Raw genomic sequence first — 22,751 nt, forward strand, 5'->3', positions numbered from 1 at the left:
TATATAAAAAAAGATAAAAGACGGATCGGGCAATAAATATCGAGGACAAGTGGGTATCGAATATCGAGGTGTGTCCGCGTATCGTACGCCCGTAGAGGTTTTTTTTTCTCATTTTGGTTTTGGCGGTACTTTTATTCCGTCTTGACAGTAATAAATCAGGCTGAAAAGTGTGCTAATATAAACGGAATTGAACCTGATGGTTACCGTCTTTATTTATTTTATCATTTTTTGAGTATGACTTTTTTTTAATTGAAAAGATTAAAAACAGTAAGAATGTTAATTAGGGAATTTAGAATTTGTCAATTTAATGAACCACTTAGTCACAAATAGCCCTTTTACCAAATAAATATATTTTTTATTTAGTCTATGAAAATTAAATTACTTTGTACACGTTAAAATTGCATTATATTGCTAAAATCTCTTTTAGTTTTCAAAATGGTTTCTAAAATAACATTTTTAAATTAATTTTAAATTTCAATACAAATAGAATTGCAATTAACTAGAACAAAAAGTTTTATCAGTTATTGAAATATATATAAAATATATCGAATTTTTTTAAACAATTTAGTTGAAAATATATAATCAAATTTTCCTCATTACAATTTAGACTTTTGCCTTAAAATTAATAAAATATTTTGTATCTTATTTTTTTTAGTGTTTTTATAGACAAATTTCAATGACCCTTGATTTTTTTGAATAAAATGAGATAAAATTTGAATAAGAGCCATCTACTTTTAGGACTTACATAATTCGCTCCTATTTATTATAATATTTAAATTTGCATTTATAATCTGATTTTTTGATTGCCTGGAGATAGTGTTATCCTTCCGTAATACGTCTAGTTATACCCGATAAACATTACACTTTATTCCCATCTTCTTCTAAATTTCAGATTAAAATAGGGATATATATATGAGAATTCGACTTTTCGAATAGTGTCTGGTTCGCCTTGAAATAGTGTTTGGCTCTCGTAATGTGTTCAATTATACCCGAAAAATATCATTCTATTTCGATACTTTTTTTAATTTTAGACTGAGATAGGGATATATAAATGAGAATTCGTCTTTTTCAATTATTTTCTATATCACCTTTTCATTTTCTAAGTGGTGTTTGGATCGTCTGGAAATAATGTTTTTCTTCCGTAATGTATACAATTATACCCGAAAAATATCATTCTATTCCGATCCTCTTCTAATTATTAGACTGAGATAGGGATATATAAGTGAGAATTCGACTTTACGACCTTTTCCTATATCGGCGTGTCATTTTCTAAACAGTGTTTGGATCACCTAGAAATAATGTTTTATTTCCATAGTATGTCCAATAATACCCGAAAAACATCATTTTATTTCGATCCTCTTCTAATTTTTAGACTGAGATTATTTTTTTATTTTATTGAAAAGGAGAAGATGAACATTGGTGGGAACCGTTGTCCTGTCTTCAAGTAATATGGTATCCGAAGGTATTTCAAGTGCTGTCGGTATGGTCATTTACTGAAAGAGTGTAAAGAAAATAAAGTGTGTGCAAAGTGTTAAAGAATGTAATGTAAGTAGCGTTAAGTGTATCAATTGTGTAGTAACTAGTTGTGATTCCTATAAGCGAATTGAAGAGTTACAAAGGAATAAATATATTAAGTAGCAATTAGACCTAAATATTGCACTTAATACCAACAATGTTTATTTTAATTGCCAAGGTTATCTAAACAACAAAGATAACATTATTTTACTAGTAAATGACTGGAGGCCTAAGATCTTGCTTTTGAGTGAGGCTCATAGGGATATATAAATGAGAATTTCATTTTACCACCTATTTTGTTTATCTACGTTTACTAAGTAGTGTTTGGATCATCTGTAAATAGTGTTTTTCTCTCGTAAGGTATCCAATTATACCAGAAAAACATCATTCTATTCCGATCCTCTTCTAAATATTGGACTGAAATAGGGATATATCGACGCTGCCAAGCCAGAACGGCATAAACGACATTTACTTTGTTTTTCAGAAAATACAAAAAACTCATTAGTTTGGTTAATAGCAGTTCTTTTTAGATGTCGAGTAGCTCAAAATAATTAGTGATTTTTTTATTAGTTTTAACAATATTATAATATCAGCTTATCTTAAAGCCTTTGATCGGATAGATCACTATATTTTGCTGCATAAATTAACTCAGTATGGTTTTTCAGGGAGATTATTTAATTTATTTCATTCCTACTTGATTGGTAGATCTCAATATGTTGAATATGAGAGCTTTAAATCGAAACTTTTTAACGTAACGTCGGGTGTGCCACAGGGCTCGAACCTGGGTCCGCTCCTGTTTAGTTTTTTTATAAATGACTTGATTGAGTCACTCACTTGTCATAGGCTGGCTTTTGCCGATGATTTGAAGCTATATTTAAATGTATATGGTTTGGAGGATTGTGTTTTTCTTCAGAACTGTCTAAATACATTGGAGGTATGGTGCGCTGTTAACAGGTTAGGCTTGAATGCGGCTAAGTGTAGTGTGGTCAGTTACTCTAGATCAAAAACATCCTTAAATTTTAATTACTTTATTAATGATACTATTTTGAGTAGATTAGAGCAAATTACTGATCTTGGTATAACCTTTGACTCTGAATTTACATTCGTTCCACACTTCAATAACATAGTCAAGTCAGCCCTGAGAAGGCTTGGGTTCATAATTAGAAGTTCTCAGTTTTACTTTGGAGTCTACATTAAAACTGCTTTTCTGTTGCTTTGTGAGATCAAAACTGGAGTTTGGCTGCATTATATGGAACCCGCTCTATCAGAATCTTGTTGGTCTCCTTGAATCTGTTCAGCGTAGATTTGCTAAGTTTTTGGCCTTCAGGCAGGATGGCATATATCCGGTAAGAGGGTTTGATCATCGGCAACTATTGGAACGCTTCAATCTACATCCATTACATCTCAGAAGAATGATCTTCTCTGTAAAATTCCTGCATGGGTTACTGAATGGATTCATTGATAGTCCTGTACTTCTTTCTGGTGTACGTTTCATGGTGCCTAGGCTTAATGCTAGACATCCCCTAACATTCTTTCTGCCAAGGCCTCATACTAACATCCTGTTGAAATCGCCACTATATACAATATGCGCTATATTTAATCGGATCTGTCACATGTGCGATATAAATTTCTCTCCGGTTCATGTGATTATCGATATCTTGGTGGATCATTACTCTTGGGATTAAGGCCCATGTGTTTAAGTTATAGTTAGTAGGTATATTGCAATTAATTTAATTTAATTTTGTTGAATATGTGATTATCTTGTTAAACTTTTATAATTGGGTTTTTATATCATATTAATAGTTATTTGTTCTAATTTTTTGGATAACTTTTGAGAATGTGACTTTACTTTACTCTTTTTCTTTTCTTTTCATTCTTTTAGGTTTGTTTGTGTGTGTTTTTTTTTAACTATATTTTTTATTGTTTTGCAACTGTTTCCTGTTATTGGGCAAGTTGCCTGTTGGAAATAAAGGCTTATTATTATTATTATTATTATCATATTATTATTTAAAATAGATAAAAAACTGAAAAAATGGCACTTATGCCTAATCGACTTTAAACAGTGGTGAATATGCCAAATTTACCTCTGGCGTTTATGACAATCAAATCTAATAATGTTAGTCAAACTGACGCCTAAAATGGAGATATGCCATTAATGAAAAATATAATGATTTTAAATATAGTCGCTTATGCCAACATAAAGGAAAATTAGAACAGATTTTTTTTACAGCCTTTATTCAAAAAATAATACAAAAATGTCATAAAAGTACATTTAATTCCTTACAACTAAAGAAAAAAATAAATTCTAAAAATTCTTAAAAAAATCTTAAAAAACACAAAAAAAATCACAGGTGTAGTTATACCTAAATTTTTAAAACAAAAAATAAATTCCTTAAACAAACAAAACTTATTTTCTACATACGCATTTACATTATGTCTTGAGCCTAGCGCTTTAACAAAAACAGCCATAAAAAACACAAAAAATTTAGGAAACTACAAACTTAAAAAATATTTCAAAAAAATGAGAAAATTATAATTTTTTTAACCAAATCATTTACTAGTTCATCCTCCACATCTATTTGGTCCAACCTATCTGGAAGAGTATTATTTACTTTTACAGTTAGATACTCTGCGTGGTACTCTGGTTTAATAATAAACTTTTGGCATAGAGTTTTTAAATTTTCATATTTAGATTTAGTAATTGACTGTTCACCTGAATATGCTGGTCGCGGTGTCGAGTCATGTTTAAGTTTAAAATCTACAGTTTCTATCTTTGTATCCAAAACAGACGTTTGAATTTTTATACTTGTATCATTTTTGAATAACGTAGCACGTTTTATAAAATTTATTTTAATTTTAATCCCTTTTTCTGTGGTTAAAGTTCGAAAATATAAAAAATCTGAAAAATGTAACTGCTTGACAATATACGGCTCAGGGTTCATCCTAGCATTTCTTAATATAGTTGGCCATTCTGAGGGAAATTGAACTATTTGATTTTTTATGCTTTTTTTCAATAATACCATTCATAGAGTCCACCGGCATGTACGTATGCCCAACAACAAGGTAAGTAATATTAATCTCATTTATGTAATTTGCGCTGTCTAAAAAGTACCGAAGCATGGTAAAAATATTTATTTTTATTTTGTCCCGCGCAATTATCACAAAATAAAGAAATTTTATTGTACTTTTTGGTCTGATCAACGTCTTTAAAATATTGTAATAAATTGGAGCAAATTTCATTACTGCCGCGCTTACCGTCTTTTTCGCCTTATAAATAACAATAACCTTTTTTTGAACCCGTTTCATAGACGGTAAAGTTGTATACAGTGTACTTTCTGGAAAAGCCAATTGTCATGCTGTCTCCATGGGGCGTCGACAAGACTTTTTAAAGGTCAAAACTAGCCACCAGAGTATTGTTCGCTTCACCTTCATTAGCGGGCATTTGTTCCTACAAAAAAAATTTTTTAACTGCTTCTTTTTCCGCCCAATGCTGGTCATAATTTTCTTGTTCTTCATTAGTTTTCAAATTGTCAGGTAAATTCTTGTATCTTTCGCATTTTGAGCATTTGTCTTTTTTGGGTACGTCATGTATGCCGATATTAAAATGTTTTTTCAAAAGTTGCATAAATTTGGTTTGAATTGAAGTGAATTATTATTTTGATGTTTTGTTGATGAACAGTATTTTGATACATTCTGTAGACATTGATTGTTGACGTTAAACTTCTACAGTAATATGATGGAACAAGTGGTAAGGAGTTTATAAATTCCTTAAATTTTTCTATTTGTTCATCAAAAACTTTATTATATGATCTGTGATGACCTCTGTTATCTGAAACCGGAAATTTAGTTTCCTCTTTATTTGCCAGAACAGTCCTTAATAGCCTAACAGTTATCGCCATTGTATTCATTAAAAATTGCTTGCAAAAAATATTCATTTGTAAATTTACGATGCTTCAGATTTTTTGATTTTCACCTACGTTTTATTTCGCCAACAACCACACATTCACTTAAATACAATTTTTGCTTATTGCTGTCTTTTAAGCCTCAAAAAAAATCAAAATATTCCCCGACGTTCCTCATCTGAGAATAATTTGCAGTTATTTCCACATTGCTTGGGCTTAATTTTTTTGCAGCAACTATTTCTCCGCTTAAATATATATATTTATTTCCAGAGATTTTAGCATCATTACCCATGGCACCTTTTTTTTCTGTACTTCCACCATCTTCGTTATCATTACCACCTTGAGATTCATCGCTCTTTGAATCGGCTGATTCTAATTCATAGTCACTATCGGTATTCGATTCATCTTCACTCATATCGGCAGATTGAGTTTTAGGTTGATCTGCCCATTCAATATTCGGATTTGTATTCTCATCGGGCTCCTCGGTCATATTTTTCATATCGTGATAAATGGGACTTGTAGACAAAACATTAGCGGATGTAAAGTTTAAAAACGGATCTTTACAAAAGGGTACTTCTTCCACTATAACGTTTGCATGTTCCTCAAAAACAACATCATTGCTAAAAGCTTCTGTAATATTGGCATCATAAATACTATGAGCTTCCAAGGGGATCACAGGAGTATAGTCAAAACCAATCTCAGCCTCGACCACTTTATTATATTCAGTCTCTATTTTTTTTCAATCTCTGGATTTTTATTACAAATATTACCATCAATCTTATTATTAATACTCTTAATATTACTTTTATTATTCTGTAGTAGCAGGATTATTTTTTTACTTCTGGTAATCATCTTTAACAAAAAAAATGGCATAAACGCCAAAAATCGGTCGCCATTTTTAGCTAGTAAAAATATAATTTAAAACGTTCATTAATATAAAAAGAATTATTAAGAGCACAAGTACTAAGCTACCATAAAAAAATTAAAAAATGCTGTTAATAAATGTAATTTTTAAAAAATAAATCTGCATAAGAATGACATAGAGCGATGGCGTTTGTGCCAAACAGATTTCAAATAGTTAATTTTGGCACAAACAACTCATTAGTTTTTTAAGAAATACTCTGTTTTTACGCTGTAAAAGTCTATACAGATTTAAAATATTGCATTGGTAAGTAATATCACGTTACATATAAAAAGAAATATTAAAAAATACATACCTTTCTATCAATACCGGACCGAACTTCACACCATGTTATTCTTACGGGCGCTTGGCGGGTTGCTAAGTGGTTGTTGTGAAAATTTTTAACCGGACTGAACTGTTTGATGCGGAATTAAAAATCCTATTCAATTGTGTATCTAACTCAAAAGTGAACGTTTTGGCGTTTATGCCGTTCTGGCTTGGCAGCGTCGATATAAATGAGAATTCCATTTTACCACCTATTTTGTTTATCAACGTTTACTAAGTAGTGTTTGGATCATCTGTAAATAGTGTTTTTCTCTCGTAATGTGTCTAATTATACTCGAAAAATATTATTTTAATTTTATCCTCTTTTAATCGTTAGACTGAGATTAATAATATTATTAATAACTGGTTATTAATAACATTAAAAAGCATAAAAATTTCCTCTGTGACGTGTGTATATATGGCATGAATAAATAAGGTTTATACTTTTAGAATTCATTTAAAATGTTTTACGATGTACCTTTTATATTATATTATTAAAAGATCTATTTTAGAACTTCTTCTTAAGCGTTTTGCAAAATTAAAATAAACACGTGTAATACCACAGGAATTAGAAAACTAATATATTCATTAAACAATGTTCACATTTCTGTCACATCAAGCTGATGGTTATCTCAATATTTATTTTACAACACCATATGCTGCATTGAAAGAAGATTCCAATCGGAGATATATTTATGATTATGACAGTCTCATATAAGAATTTGAAAGTATCGAGTGAATGCATTCGATTATATTATATTTATTTAAGAAGACATATGAATATGTTTTTTTAGTGTCTAAAAATAAGACATGTTTTAGGTTTCGATAATTATAGCGAATTAAACATGTCGATTTCCTATAACTATATACGCTTTTCCCATTGACTGTCTTTAGGTATCAAAAGACCCTAGAGATATTTTCAGCAGAAAGGGATTGACAAAAGAGGTAGTAGTACTCTATTGGAACTAAATTGCGAAGGTAAGAGTAAACAGGTAGAAAGTAAGAGGGAGTTAAAATATGGTGTCAATAAAGAATGGTGTGTGGCATGAATGAAGTTTATCTTAAGAATATTGGGAAAGATATGCAAGGCACTAAAGCGAATGAAACATTGGAAGTGACCAAATTCATTGTTTTTATTTCGTACATATCACTTTTGATCAACGGCAGAAATATCAACCAGGTATTATCCTTTAAACATTTTGGCACCATAACCAACTCAAAGCAGAGCAAACCAGGACAGTCCTTCGCCGTTTCTTGATTTGGGCTTAGAGATCAAAATGCTATATCTTCAGTGTATTATTGAACGTTTATGAAGAGTGGACTCTCGATCCGAGAAGGATCGAGGCTTTTAAAATGTACAGAGTGGTGCGATTTCGACTGTTTTAACAAAAAACTCATTTTTTCCGAACAGATAGAAAATAATTGAGTTATATGTCATGAGCTCAAATTTTGTAAAAAAAAATTAAATATATCAAAATTTTACTATGTCAAACTGCATGGCCGCTAGGGGGCGTTTCTTGAATTTGGTCGATTTCGGTAATTAGCCATAACTTTTTTGCTATTAGTGCTATGCTCAAAGTAATTTTTAATGATAAATGTTTTTATATATATATATTTTTATACAGGGTGTTTCATAAAGTTGATATTCCAAAAAAATGGAACACATATTATTTTTTTATAAATTCTTAAAGCCCTTGAAATCCTCTTTTCAAAAATATATAACATCTCATTTTAGCTGTTTCCGATATTTCCGATATTACATTGTCATTTTTCCATTTTCTAAGTCTTTTAATTTTTATAGAAGTAGGCTTTGGTAAAAAACGGCACATGTCATATGTGACAGCCAGATAGAAATTTGTTTATTTCTCCTGTCAGTAACATATTTGAATTGAGCTGTATTTAGAGCTACATAGTGCTCAAATATTTAGAGAATTTTTAAAAAAATGTATAAAAATTACGAAAAAGTTGACATGTTAAAGTGCTATTTTCTGTCTAATGAAAATTCCGAGGCAGCCATATTAGCCATTATTATATATTACTGGTTTATCAATTTTTTTTTCTTTTTTTCTAGCTTCTAATGACGACTTTGACCTGTAGTATCATTATTAAAAAATTTTTCGAAAATTCGTATTACTAACTCAAAAGCTTTTAAACTTTGACATTCCTTTAAATTTTTCTTCTTGACTACTTAAGAAACATATTACGTAATAGTCAAAATCGACACATGTTCATTAATCGAATCTTGTTTCTCGCGAGGAGCTAAAAAGAGATTGCCAATACATACATAAAAAAAAGATAATAATTCGGTAGTTTTTTCTTCCGGTGAGGTAACTTACTCGGCTACTTTCTCTCACGACCGTTTATTGACAGATCAATAATAATTTTTATTATTGGCCATATTGCGCAGCTTCTAAAGTGCCGAGCAGGAATTTTTCTTATGTCACCGTAATAAAATTTTTATGGTATGATGATAACCCGCAAGTTATTTTTTTTTAATATACACGTAGAATATGTCTCTCAGGGGTCAACGAACAAATAAGACATTAAGAAGAGGAGTCTGAAGATGCTAATGTGAATTTTTAAAGCATATATTTAAATAGTTTTTTTTTCAAAGAAAGTCTTCATTAAATTTTCTGAAAACTAGTGGCGGCACTAGAAACTATTAAGAAGTTTTAAGTACCTGGAACACATAACTCCTGAGGGAAATTAATTCAAATGCTTAGAAGATTTAAGAGTCACTTAAAATTTCTGGAATAAAGTGTAAACAATGTTTTTATGTCTGAATATTGAAAGTATATTGAGTGTCTAGACAGAATTACTGCAAAAGCTTGCAAATTATTCCAAAAGGTTAGAGTAAAACAAATTATGTCTCTAAAAATCTAGAAAAATTGGTACACAAAACCTTCATCTTCAGGCAGAGTAATTAATTACCTATCGTCACAAAATAGGAATTATTAAAAACCTATTGTTTAGATCTTATAAATTGAGTAGCCCGAAATATCATGAATCTAATACAATAAAAATTAAAGGTTTTTTAAGAAATAACAATTATCCCACAACATTGGTAAATAGAGTTATCAACAATTTAAAACTTTTAATAGGTACACAACTGGTAAGGAGTAAAGAAACAAAATATTTCAGATTTCCATATGTAAAATCATTTTCAGAACAAATCCAACGACACATCCGGGAAAAAAATTACAATTTTAAACTGGCTTTTTACAACATAAACTCAAGCAGTGTATTGTTTTCCCAATTAAAAGATCGTACTCCCCTTGAGTTAAGCTCAGGTTTGGTATACCGTATACCTTGTCGTAATTGTGAACAGTGTTATATAGGTATCACTAGGCAGCATTTAAAGAACAGACTATATCAGCATCAATATGATTGTAGAGTCATAAATATGAACAAAAAAGATAAGACCGCTTTAGCACAACATCACTTTTTCACAGGGCATAACTTCAATTTTGATGATGTTAGCATAGTTGATAGAGAGAGGCACTATCTTAAACGCAATATCAGTGAAATGATACACATCCAATTACATAATTCTGTTAATCACCGAACCGATACTCAGGGCTTAAGTACACAATATAATCACATCTTAAAACTGTATAAATCCAAACTGTTAAGTACTTAACTTTTCAACGAGCCCAGGTAATATTAAACCTATTTTACAGACATAAAAAAGAATGTGTATCATTTCTGCTTTATAACAACAAATTCTGCGTACAGTTACTACTAAACACTGACTTAGAAGGTGCCATTATTTACTATAATTACCATACGTACTACTTATTTATTGTGAATCAATCTGTGACATAAGCCAATTTTAGTTTATTTATGCTGTGTGTTTTTTTTTTGGTTTTACTTAGTGGTTGTGCTGCGTATTTTAATGTATAACGATTGCATCTGTGGTGTATGTATGATGGAGATGTCACTAGGTTTTAGTTATTACGTAAACCTCTAATGTAAATTTGGTAAGTCGTCTTAATTTTAACTTTTATGCTTTAGTCTCCGTTTATTTGTGTTTTTGTTTGGATGGTTTCTTAACTATTGCTTTCACCTACGTTGTTATATAGATGCAGCCAATAACGTCGTTTCTTTCATTTTTTATTATGTTTTGATAAATAATAATGTGGTAACAGCAGCAACTATTGGGTCGTCCGAACTATCATCGGTATTCATTGCTAAATGAAAACTGAAACTAATTTTATTTTTGATTCATTAGTTTGTGTATCAGCGAAACAGTTTCACGTTTCATGTTTCTTTGATGTGTGGCCCGCCTAACAGACACTAACGGGCCAGTAGGTAAGAAATATACGCTTCAAAAAGCAACATTTAGTTTATTTTATTATGTTCAATCCGACCAATCGCATGCTTCCTCATCCACCTTAATTATCCACTCACAGACGCGTAAAAATACGTTACATTTTCTACTGCGGTACTAAAAATATCTTCCTACTAGTAACGCGCTCGCAAGCATAACTGCTCACTTCCTGGTATGACAACAAAACAAAAACAATGTAGCCGGGAGAATATTATTATCTTCCTAGATTATACAGTATAATACCGCTTGTTGTAATTATTTTAATACTGCGGTAATTTGCATTAGAAAGGAACTATAATTTAGTTGTTTAAACTCGATCAAAAGCGAAAAAAATGTGAATTTCTTGTGTGGAAGTTTGCATAACAGCATGCATCCCATCGAAACGAAAATTAATTCGGCTTATGTTATTAATTTTTTGCGGTAAAAGCACGGATGTGAAAGTTCATCGTGCATAATGTGATCTGGTAATTTACAAGTGAAAAATAAATAAGTAGTTTGAGATTTAATTATTGTAATTTTCCCGCTCGTTTGAGTTTTGATTGTTTTATAGTAAAAAAGTTTTGTTCCTTGCTTGGAATTTACTTAATAACTCTTTTATATGAGTATTTCTATGTTGTTAATCACTTATGTCCTCGCCTGGAAATAGGAGCGTTAAAAATCTCAGTCGAAGTGCACCCAAACCATCTTCTAATGGCTGTCTTTTAAAAAGTTTTAACTTTTTTCAATAGATCCTCTTCCCTGACTCTTTTCTTCAATTATGAGCTTCATACGTACAGGGTGGTGCGATTTCGACTGTTTTAACAGAAAACTCGTATTTTTCGAACAGATAGAAAAAAATTGACTTAGATGTCATGAGCTCAAATTTAGTAAAAAAAAATTTAAAGTTATCAAAATTTTACTATGTCAAACTTTTTGGCCGCTAAGGGGCGTTTCTTGTATTTGGTCGATTTCGGTAATTAACCATAACTTTTTTGCTATTAAAGATAATTGACTTCTGAAAACACTTTCTCAAAGTACTTTTTAATGATAAATATTTTTATGTTATATATTTTTATACAGGGTATTTCATAAAGTTGATATTCCAAAATTTTTTTTTCTTATAGATTACTTATTATATTTTATTTATTAATTCTTAAAGCCCTTGAAATCCTCTTTTCAAAAATATATAACACCATATATCTCATTTTAGCTGTTTCCGATATTTCCGATATTACATTGTTATTTTTCCATTTTTCAAGTTTTTTAATTTTTATAGAACTAAGCTATGGAAAAATTTACCTCACTTAGATTATAAACCTAATATTTTTCGACATATTATAAAAAAAAAAATAAAGCAATAAACAATAATTTCTAGGCATATTTACAGAGTTTAATAATAATTATAAACTAATATTAAAAACTAGAACCATTTTTTTCAAAGTAGCTGTTCAAACTGAACACCTCCCTCTCAAATACATAATAAACACCTTTTTCTAACTGATTTACAAGCGTTTATAAGCTTAAGAGTATAATAGCGCTCTAATAGCACGAAAAAAACCTTGCCTAGTCGCTACTTGCAACTCTTCCCATCTTTCGACAGTTCTTCCTTTAAAAACTAAATCCTTCAATCTCCCCCATAAAAAAAATCTAACGCCTAAAAATCTAGGCCACAATATAGATCCCCTAGTACCAATCCAATGATCCCTAAATTCCTGATTTAAAAAATTAGTCGTAATTCGTGCGTTGTGCGAAGGACAACCGTCTTTCTAACAATACGTGTTTCGAACTCTCGCTAATGGTAAATTTTCCAAAAATGGTGCAATATATGTTACATAATCTTGGGCAGTCAAAATTTCATTAAAAAAATTAGGACCCAAAAATCTACCTCGAAAAATTCCAACCCAAATATTGAAGCCCAGCCGTCCCTGTCTGTTCGCGCGTACTACAACATGTGGGTTTTCTGTAGTCCAGTAATGTAGGCACTACAACAGATACTCGAAGTGCTACCCGTTCTCCTGGATGCATTTATCGATCCGTTGGTGCCATGAAGTTCGCATTCGAGCGAAAACACCCTGCTGCTCTCGAATGAACTCTGCGGCCATTACGATTCGCGCAATTAAGTCCTCCTCCGAATCCAGTGGTGTTTGATACACCATTTGTTCCATGGTGCCCCACAGAAAGGAATCTGGTGGCGTAAGATCAGGAGACCTCGGTGGCCATGCTATGGGACCCCCACGTCCTATCCAACGATTGGGGAAAATTTCATCTAGATAGTCCCGGATGCATTTTTCTAAACGCCCCCACATAATCGCAAATCGGCTGATACTCGAGCGGTCTGTCTAAACGCCACTTGCGATGGCAAACCAGCATGCTAAGCAGTACACGTTATGGCAAATTGGCGCGCTACAATAAAAGCATATCTATGACACCACGCGGTTAACAAAAACGTTAAACGATTAGTTGAAGCTTCATAATTGCATGTGGTAGAGGTTAAGAGGTTATATTTAAAGTAAACAAATAAAAGATAATTTAAAAATTGTCATATTAATACGCAATGGAGAATTTTACTGGATTACTGGATAGTTACAATTACAATAAAATTTCAGAAGAAACCTTCAGAATAAATTTAAAAACAAAGGAAGAAGTTGAGGTAAGTATTCAGTGATACCTATTTAATTAAAGTTATAGTTATATCTCTTTTTGTTATAATTATGTTATATTGTATTATATTGTTATATTGTGTTTTATGTTATATTTTAACTACTGTAGGGGCCTTAATTGAGCGGTTTAGCAGAGCAACACTTTTATTACCATTAGTAACTTCTTATAAAACGCAAGCACATGTGTTGTATATACTATAGGAAGCAATTTTTAACTAGGGGTTCAAACACCAATAATATGATTGAAGTCATATTCCGGCTTTAAAGATATTCCCTTGGAAAGAACCAAAGCCTATAATCTGGTACAGCTCGTCGATTTTATTGTTGTGAGTTTCTCCATGTATTACAAACAAAGACTTTTGGAGTTAGTCCTAAACAAAATAAACATTAAACGAAATGCTCTCGATGAAAAGGACGTTGATCTAAATAACATCAATGAAACAGGTCACTTGCAACACACTATTTTAAGTTCAGACAAAAAAGAAGTGTATTTTATTGATATGGAAATATGCATGTGTTCTTGTCCCCAAGACCAAACGGGAAAAATGTGCAAGCATCAGGCTGGAGCCATAAAGAAATACATTAACATTAATAGTGCTTGCAATGTTTTGTCAGAACAGAAAAAAAATATTTTATATGAAATTGCTGCAGATAGTGAGCCACCTTCACATTTCCTTCAACCATTACTCCTTGAAAATACAACGACTGGATTTCAATCAGAAAAAAATCAAACTAATAAACAAATCGGTCAAATAAAAACGAAATTAATAACCAGTTAAATCATGTTGTGGATAATGTAGGAATGTGGATAATGTGGATGATGATCAGACAAGTGGTACGGATTTTGAACATAGCGGTACAGTAAAATTAAATGATAATAATATTGACAACGCAAATACAGAATTGCTGATTGAGTGGAAAAAATGTATTACTGATCTAGACAATTAAGTAATAAATAACCTTAAAGATGATCCTGAAAATTTTCAAGGTGGAGGAAGGTTCTCTTTTGAGTGGACTGTACACAGCTTTCAAACCATGTTATTCTTTAAAAAGACAAATGGTCCATACAAAAAAAAAGGTGTGAAAATTTCTGTACAGCCAACTACTGTTGCCAGAAGAAAAACTAAGTTCACCGGCAGAAGGCGGTTTCAGTCTAGGAGAAAACCTGCTAATTTAAAAAAAAACGAAAATCTAGCTCCTCATAGTCTACGTACTTGTGTCGAATAAAATCGAGCTTTGGGAGCTCGAAAGATTGCAAAGTAATATTTACATGTTTTAAATAAATGAATACCTAAATATATATGTATTTAATAAATATTTAATACTGGCATGTTTTGAATTAATTTCACTCTCCTTAAAAATTATACTCGCGGAATGAAGTACGTGAAATTACCTCTGTGTCTGAATGTATAGTCTGGCAAACGAGTCTGCAACAGCGAAATGAATTTGTACCAAAATTTAAAATGGCCAGATTTAAGTAGACAAAAGCAATATTTCTCAGCAAAGGATAAATTTAATTTATAAATCGGTTTATAAATTAAATTAAATCTTATGCCGAGCAATATTGCTTTTCTACACCTAAATCTGGCCATTTAAAACTTTGGTACACATTTCTTTCGCTGTTGCAAACTCGTTTGCCAGAGTGTATATAGTAATTTATAATTCCGCATAAATATTTGCGATAACGTGTGCTGTTTAGCACCCGCGTTTTGCGATCAGAAGTGGCATTTTGAACCTGACGCTCGGCGTTTCGCGATCCCCGAATACGTGTGGCGTTTAGAAAAATGCCGGCCAGGCCTTGGCCAGTGCGCAGGACAATCGTGCTGCCACCACATGTTATTAAATAATCTGTAGGGGCAAATCTTCAAAATATTCCTGTAACTGGCCTTGGAGAAATATCAAATAATTTTCTGCATTCAAGTGGGCCATACGTTCTATGGACCAAGCAAGTGGTCGCCGACAATGCCAGCCCAAACTTTAACAAAAAACTTCTTTTGATATCCTCGGACATGCATGGCATGCGGGTTCTCTTCCGACCAGAAGTGGTTGTTGTGGGCGTTGAACATACCTTCTCTAGAAAAGCCCTTTTCGTCGGTGGAACAAACATACCGCAGGAAAACAGGATTTTCCCCAATGCGTTGGTTTAACCACTGACAGTAGTGAAGGTGCCGAGGGGGATCGTCAGGAAAGAGATGTTAAACTTGCTTCAATTTAAATGGGTGTAAATTGTTGTCGTAAAAGATATTCCATACCGTCCCGTGGCTGCAACCCACTTCGGAAGCGACCTGACGAATGCTCTTTTGGGGATTGTCGGCAATACGTGCCATTACAGCATCTTCAAGTCCATCACGTGCTAGACGCAGTCGTCCTCGCTCCTGCTGTACCTAGTTAACAGTCCTGTATAAACGACTTACAATAAATTTATACTTTGGCAATAAAAAAAAAGTGGAAATCGCTGAGCGTACAAGCGCTGAGCCGCCAATGCATTGCTGCCTGTAGCTCCGTAAACTAGATGCACATCAGCAAGCTCGCGGAAAGTTAGCCGGTTTATCGTCTACTTTTTCTCATACAAACGTGCAAGAAACAGATTTTTTTTCCTGTCAGTCAGGTTGAAGTTTCCGTCAAAAATTTATCGTTGTCATTGACAAAAAAAAATAAATGGTATTCAGAAAAAGTAAAAAAAACTTTTCGTGTACGTTGGGTTGCCTACCCACCTGCCGCGAAGAGTCCAATTTTAAAACAGCTCCATCTCCGAATGGGGGCTTTTCCGGACATGGATTCCTATGCTCAAAATACTTGCCTATGGAGCTCCTACCTACCCTACAATTTTTGCCAAAGTTACCGTGGTCACCCTGTATAGTGAAGAATCACCTATGTCACTTGGAGGGGGCATCTTGTTCTTCGAAACCGGGTTTACGAAACAGATTTGCAAACATGTTGACAACCTCAATTTTTATTTTTTTCCGTTTAATTCTATAAGTTTTTTAATTCATGTCGTATTTAATACATTTTGTCATTTTTAATACAGATTACACTTGTAACGAACTTATAGAAAGACAGATGGAGCAAAATCTGGAACGGTTGGGAATTGAAAAACCAAAGCAATTAATATCTCAGATACAAAAAAACCGTAATTTTGTATACCTGTACTATTGTACGCTTAGTTTAGGCCTATACAGGGTCAATAGTCACTTCAATAGTCACCATAGTCACCATAAAAAAGTTGTTTGAGATTGAGGACATCGATGGTCGGAAGTACCTCGTTTCCAAAATACAGAGCGTTAAAATTTTTCAGAATATTTGGTTTTTTCCTACGGTATTAAAAACGCTTTAAATGAATTTTTTAGTTTTTAAATGATAGGTGTTAAGGCAACTTTTTGAGGAGTTGCCTTTGTTTACTTGGTCAGACAGAATATAAGACATCAAAGAGAACTCTGGTTCCAGCACGAAGGCTGTTCAGCGCATTTCACTCGTACTGTAAGGGTTTTCTTAGATCAAAACTACAACAACAGGTGGATTGGTAGAGGTGGTGGTCCAGTCCCTTGGCCAGCAAGCTCTCCTGATCTGACACCTCTAGACTTTCTTGTCTAGGGCGCTATAGAACAGCTGATTTACGTAACACCTGTAACAAACAGAGGAGACCTAGCTTGTCCTAGTTGTGGTGACTAAGTACTTTCTGAGAAACGATTCAGAAGTGTTTGCTCGCGTACATTTTGGGGCAACAGGTGCAGAAAATGTGTGGAAATGCATGGAGGACACTGAGCATTTGATTTGAATTGTTTAATTTTTTCTTTTTTATTCAAATTCTTTATTGATTAGTTAAATTATTTATTTTTTATTTTAATGATATTAACATTTTCCTTGTGACAAAAAAGTTTTGAAGGAACCTTGTATCAATTTTATTTTTTTGCACAAAAACGGTTCGTTGGAGCGCAAAAATGCAAGGGATTTGTTTTATTAAAAATGAACAAAATATTTCGAAAAAAAATATATTTTTTTAAAACAGTGGCGTATTTTTTTTAATAAAAAAATCAACATACAAGTGCTGCAACTCCGTCTCTGGACAGTTCAAATCCCCTGCAATTCCTCAAAAAGTTGCTTCACCACCTATCATTGAAAACTTAAAAGTTTTATTCAAATCGCTATAAGCGTTTTGAATACAAATAAAAAAAAATCGAGTTTTTTGGAAAATTTCAACACCATGTATTTTGGACACGGCGTTCTCTCGATTATCGGTGTTCTATCTCAAACCAGTTCTTTATAGCTTCTGTATATACTCTAGCATTTTTGATAATTTGAAAGGGGACACCATGTATATAAGTCGTTTGATTTAATAAATCTCGGCCTAAAAAAAGTCAAAAGCGGGATTCTGTTAAAAGGCTTTAATCTGGGTCAATGCTTTTATTATTGAAAGATAAGGTAAGGTCCTGTTTCTTGCCTGGCAATTTATTTTATCTATGTTTATTAATCAAAGGTATAAGATACCATCCTGTGACTATACTGAAAAAGTGAAATTTCACGACTTTTTGTCCTAAGAACTCCCGGAACCAAACATCCCATTACACTATACTTCTGTTTTATTATTATCATACTCATATAAAAGCTTTTTAACTTCGGTTCTTTTCCTAAATTTCAACCATGCCTGTCTGACGCATACATTACCTAAATTAGCAGTTTCACTTGCCTTGGGAACAAATTACCGTCTACACAGCTATTGTCTTGTCTTCTAACCACCCATTGATCAATTAACTATGGCCGCTCTCCGAATTACAATTGAAATCCACGATGTTTTGTAACCATTTTGTATGATTTTCTGCCTACGTAGCATCATCACACATCGATACAAGGCAATAAACCAAATAATTTTATAACAACTTAACGGCTCCTCTTCATACCAATAAATCATCACAAAAGAAGCATATTAATAATTTACACCTTAAGAAATTATAGTTCAAACGTGTACCCCGTAGCTTTCTCATAAGACCGCGCCCAGTCACAAAATGACTCGCCGATTTCCGATGCAAATTGCCGACCAAGTGAAAGACCTGATTGCTATTTTCAGTTAATAATAATTTTTTTTTTTTACGTCAAAGGATTTTCTGGGTCTATATTTCAGGTGTAATCACTTTTGCTGACCCACAGGGAGAAAGTGCGGTAGTGATGCCGACGCTCTAGGGTGTAGTATATGTGTGTAATGAGGAAAGTAAGGAGCGTGAACAGGTTTATTACAGACATTAACTCGAGTTAAAATTAGTGTTAAAATATTTTTGTAATGATATATTTCTTATCTACTCGAGTGTTGAATTCGTTGGGATGATGTCAATAGGCAAGTAGGTTAGAAGATTTAATAAAAAACATGATTCTAATCTTTTTGTTTGCTATGAGGAGATAAATTGCCTGATAAATAGTGAGAAATTTAAGAAATAAAAAACTAAATTAATAGTTTCTGTTAGATCCAGTCCAAAAAATATATCTACGGAAAAAACACAAATTTAAATCAGTGACATCGGGCAATTGGTGCAATGTATAGACCTCGTTATAGAAATGTGAATGGTTTTATAGCAGTTTGCGCTTATGTATTCTCCTACTGATTACTGATTAGTGATTTATTTGGTCATTTGATACTACATATACGTCAGGAGACAGAAACTCAAAATCCTTATTAACTTATTTAAAACTATTCTAAAAAAAACTTCTTTACACACATCTAAAACTTAGGAACACGTATATATGTTACGTTACGTCACTGGTTCATCCATTCGACCGTTCCCAAATTTTAGCTGACGAAGAACTATAAGAAAAACGTGTTTGTGCTTGTGTGTGAACTTTTAAATAATCAGATTTGACTGTACCGCCTAAGTCGCAACCAATTTTGTATTCATATTTTTTTAAAACAGTTTTTATATTTTTAACATATTAAATTTTTTATTGAAAAAAAGGAAACATTCTTTTGTTCATTCCAAAACTTATATTACACATATTAACAGTCAAAGAACTACGGAAAAATCTAAAGTAACTTATTTAGCACTGGTATCTAGTTAAACCAAGTAAATATTTGCACAACATCTGCAACATGTCGTACTTCTTTACTCGCTTTTTCGTTTGCAAAGCAATCCTGACTCTATTTGGAATCAATAATAATTAGGTTTCATTAATTAGTGCCGTTAATTGCTCACAGCCAGTTCTTGAGTTCTACTTAATAATTAGTTTTTTTCTTAGTACACAAAAACCTAAATCTGTCGCGACAATTTTGCTTAAAAAAAAATAAAATTTCACTGCCTAAGGCACCCAAAGACACCACTCATAACCTAAAGAGAACACATCATAATAAAAAAAAATGTTAATGAAAGCTTTTTCATTCGATAATTAGTTGCCCTCGGGCACGTTCTCATGGCATTATCCGATAGTTAAATTATGTATAGTACCCGCGGGTGATGAAATTTGAACACTTACCGCTAGTACTGTGAGTTTCCAACGTATGAAACCGCGATTCCGGAGTTTCCGGACTATCGGGGCTAGGCGGATGATCCGAACCGATACCAGAACTTCCGCCTGAGGACTCTAGTCTTTTATTTTTCACATTTTGGCCCACGATGTTTGCGTTGAGGCATCTACGTAGCTCTATGCCGGTCAAATTGCCTTTTTGCCTATGAACGGTGTCATAGTCTCTAGGCGGTAATAGAATAGGCGAATTTTTTTTGCCTAATTTCGCTCTTAGTTCTGCTGCCACCGAATCATACAAGCTTGATATTCTCGAGTTTTCTAAGGCGAATCTAGAAAAGAAAATAGGGATGAGTAACTTCAGATAGTGTTTTTGCAGCAGTGATGTAATTAGTAAAAAAATATTTTCTAGTAGTACATTTTTAAGTTGTTTATCTAATTTTATTGGAACCTCATAATTTTGGTAAAATTGTTTGTAATAATTCATAATTCAGAGCGAGAGGCGTATAAAATTATCAAGTATTGTGAGTCTGCCTCTTTTCCCAATTATTTTTTTTTTGCTTGAGTTGATCATTGGATAATTTTTTATTTTTTTATGACGTTATTTAAAATTGTATAATAAAATAAATAACACTTTGTTAAGGGCACTTTTTCTTTTCTACAAGATGGCGTTTTCAGAATTAAAATATGACGTTTCGTTTTTGAGATACCATCATCAACTTTTTTTTTTCAAATACGACCCTGGATTTCTATTACCTTATTTTGTTGAACTACATTTTTATAAAACCTATGACGTATCAAACTTTTTTATTTTCAACTGATTTATTAGTAAAAACTGAGAATAATGTAATGCAATGTAATGTAAATGTATTAGCTGTAATGCAACCTTATCATCCAAAATGACAAATTGACGATACAAATAAAATATATTTTAATATACTTTACATCAAAACCAACAAAACTAACTCATAATATCGCATTTTATTTAAAAATTATTTTTACCTTTCTTCGCTACTTTCCGATTCCCTTGTAGACGCTCCGGTATCACTGCCTATACTACCATCCAATTTTTTCGATTTCTCTATGGGTTTTAGCCTGTTTTCAATTTCGGCCATTTTCTTCTGATTTTCTGGCCGATCTATTAGGATCTGAAGTTGCTGTTTTAAGTGAGAGGCTGTCTCCAACGAGTCACATCTAAAATTTAAAAAAAAACCCATAAGAATAATTAATTATTTTATGGTTGGAGACCTCGAACTTTGACTAATAAATAATAACGTAGTGGCAAGTAATTTATTAAGTTTAATTAAGGTATATGTAAGTCAGTTATGTCGGTCATTATCATAATGGATTGTTTTTTTTTCAGTAATAATTTAACAACGAAAAACATTATAGACTTTGGTTCGTGAGGACTACTAGTTTAGGTCTCGTCAGTGGAAAACTTGACTTTTAGAAATGAAAAAGATGCATTGCCTAAATAGATGTAACATACACTTTGTTTCTTTTTCAACTTAATTAGAATAATGTAAAATCACTTTTTTAGCCCAATTCTAATTGCTCGTAGTAATTAGACATATAAAGTTTTGTTTGTAAATATTTAGTGAATCATTGAAAATATTTTATTAACATAACATATGCATAACTTAAATGAATATGATATATTCTTTAAGAGTATTTTAACAAGCAAGTTTTTCAATTGTGCATAACTTAAACGAAATAAGCGTATTCTTTTTATATTATATCAATGAAGCATATTTTTAGTTTTCTGAATATAATTACAGGTTAGTAACATAGAACAGAGCTTAAAAAACTAGTTTTCAGCTTAGTTTAAAATTATGGTTTTTCGTATACAATCAGATAAATTACATAAGAAAAATACAATTTTTAGAAAACTGAGACAGTAATCGAAAAATAAAATGGGGATATATACAAGAAAAGACTGAAAAAATCAGAATCCAATTTCATTTTTTTACCTACTTTCACTCGTCAAAATATGCTATGATTTTATTTAAAAAACCCTAATAATTAAGACTTGTAATTTACTACTTTTTAAAAATTATTAATTAATATTATCTAAAACCTAAGCCAATATTGAAAAATGTCTATATGATTCTAAACTTCGTTTTTTTTTTCAATTTTTTCATGTTTGTTTATTAGTTTTACTTATACAGTGCGACTCTTAGTTATTCTCCTCCCCCTCTTATCTTTTGAAACTTTTCATATATTATTAGCAACCTAAATACTACTTTTTGGTCCCTTGTTCATTTTGCAAAATGACGTACCGCCGCCATTTTGAAAAATTAAATTAAATGAAAAGGAGAGTCATGCAATGAATGTTTATGGTTCTAGAATATTAATAATAATAATAATAATAGTAATAAATTAGTTTATTTACAATAATAAAAAAAATATTACAAAATGACTAATTTCAATTTACCAGTAAATAAACAATCACAGAAGTAGTAGTATACTACTTGTACGTGATAACTTATTGCACCTATAAATAATAATAACAATAATAAATTGTAGATAAAAATAAAAAATAATAATAAAAATTTGTTCCCGGACTTAGGTCGTAGCTACAGGTAATTTAGATTTTGACGAATTCAGTATTAAATGTCTTTTTTTTTAGGATATGGGTCATATCTGTATATGTCTTATTCAGTGTTTTTTATTTTGAGATCTGCAATTTTTTAGTTTAG

General features: G+C 31.9%; 1 protein-coding gene across 1 annotated transcript in view; it reads right to left on the reverse strand.

Moving 5' to 3' along the window:
- LOC126733652 (uncharacterized) overlaps window positions 1-22,751 on the reverse strand; it is a 148,565-nt gene that overhangs the window by 53,838 nt on the left and 71,976 nt on the right. The window contains exons 4-5 of the mRNA XM_050437044.1: window positions 21,055-21,246; window positions 20,065-20,384 (exon numbers count right to left, since the gene is read on the reverse strand). Coding sequence (XP_050293001.1) covers window positions 20,065-20,384; window positions 21,055-21,246 — 512 coding nt within the window. The remainder of the gene's footprint in view (window positions 1-20,064; window positions 20,385-21,054; window positions 21,247-22,751) is intronic.

Source organism: Anthonomus grandis, chromosome 2 (assembly GCF_022605725.1).
Source record: "Anthonomus grandis grandis chromosome 2, icAntGran1.3, whole genome shotgun sequence".
Lineage (NCBI taxonomy): Eukaryota > Metazoa > Arthropoda > Insecta > Coleoptera > Curculionidae > Anthonomus > Anthonomus grandis.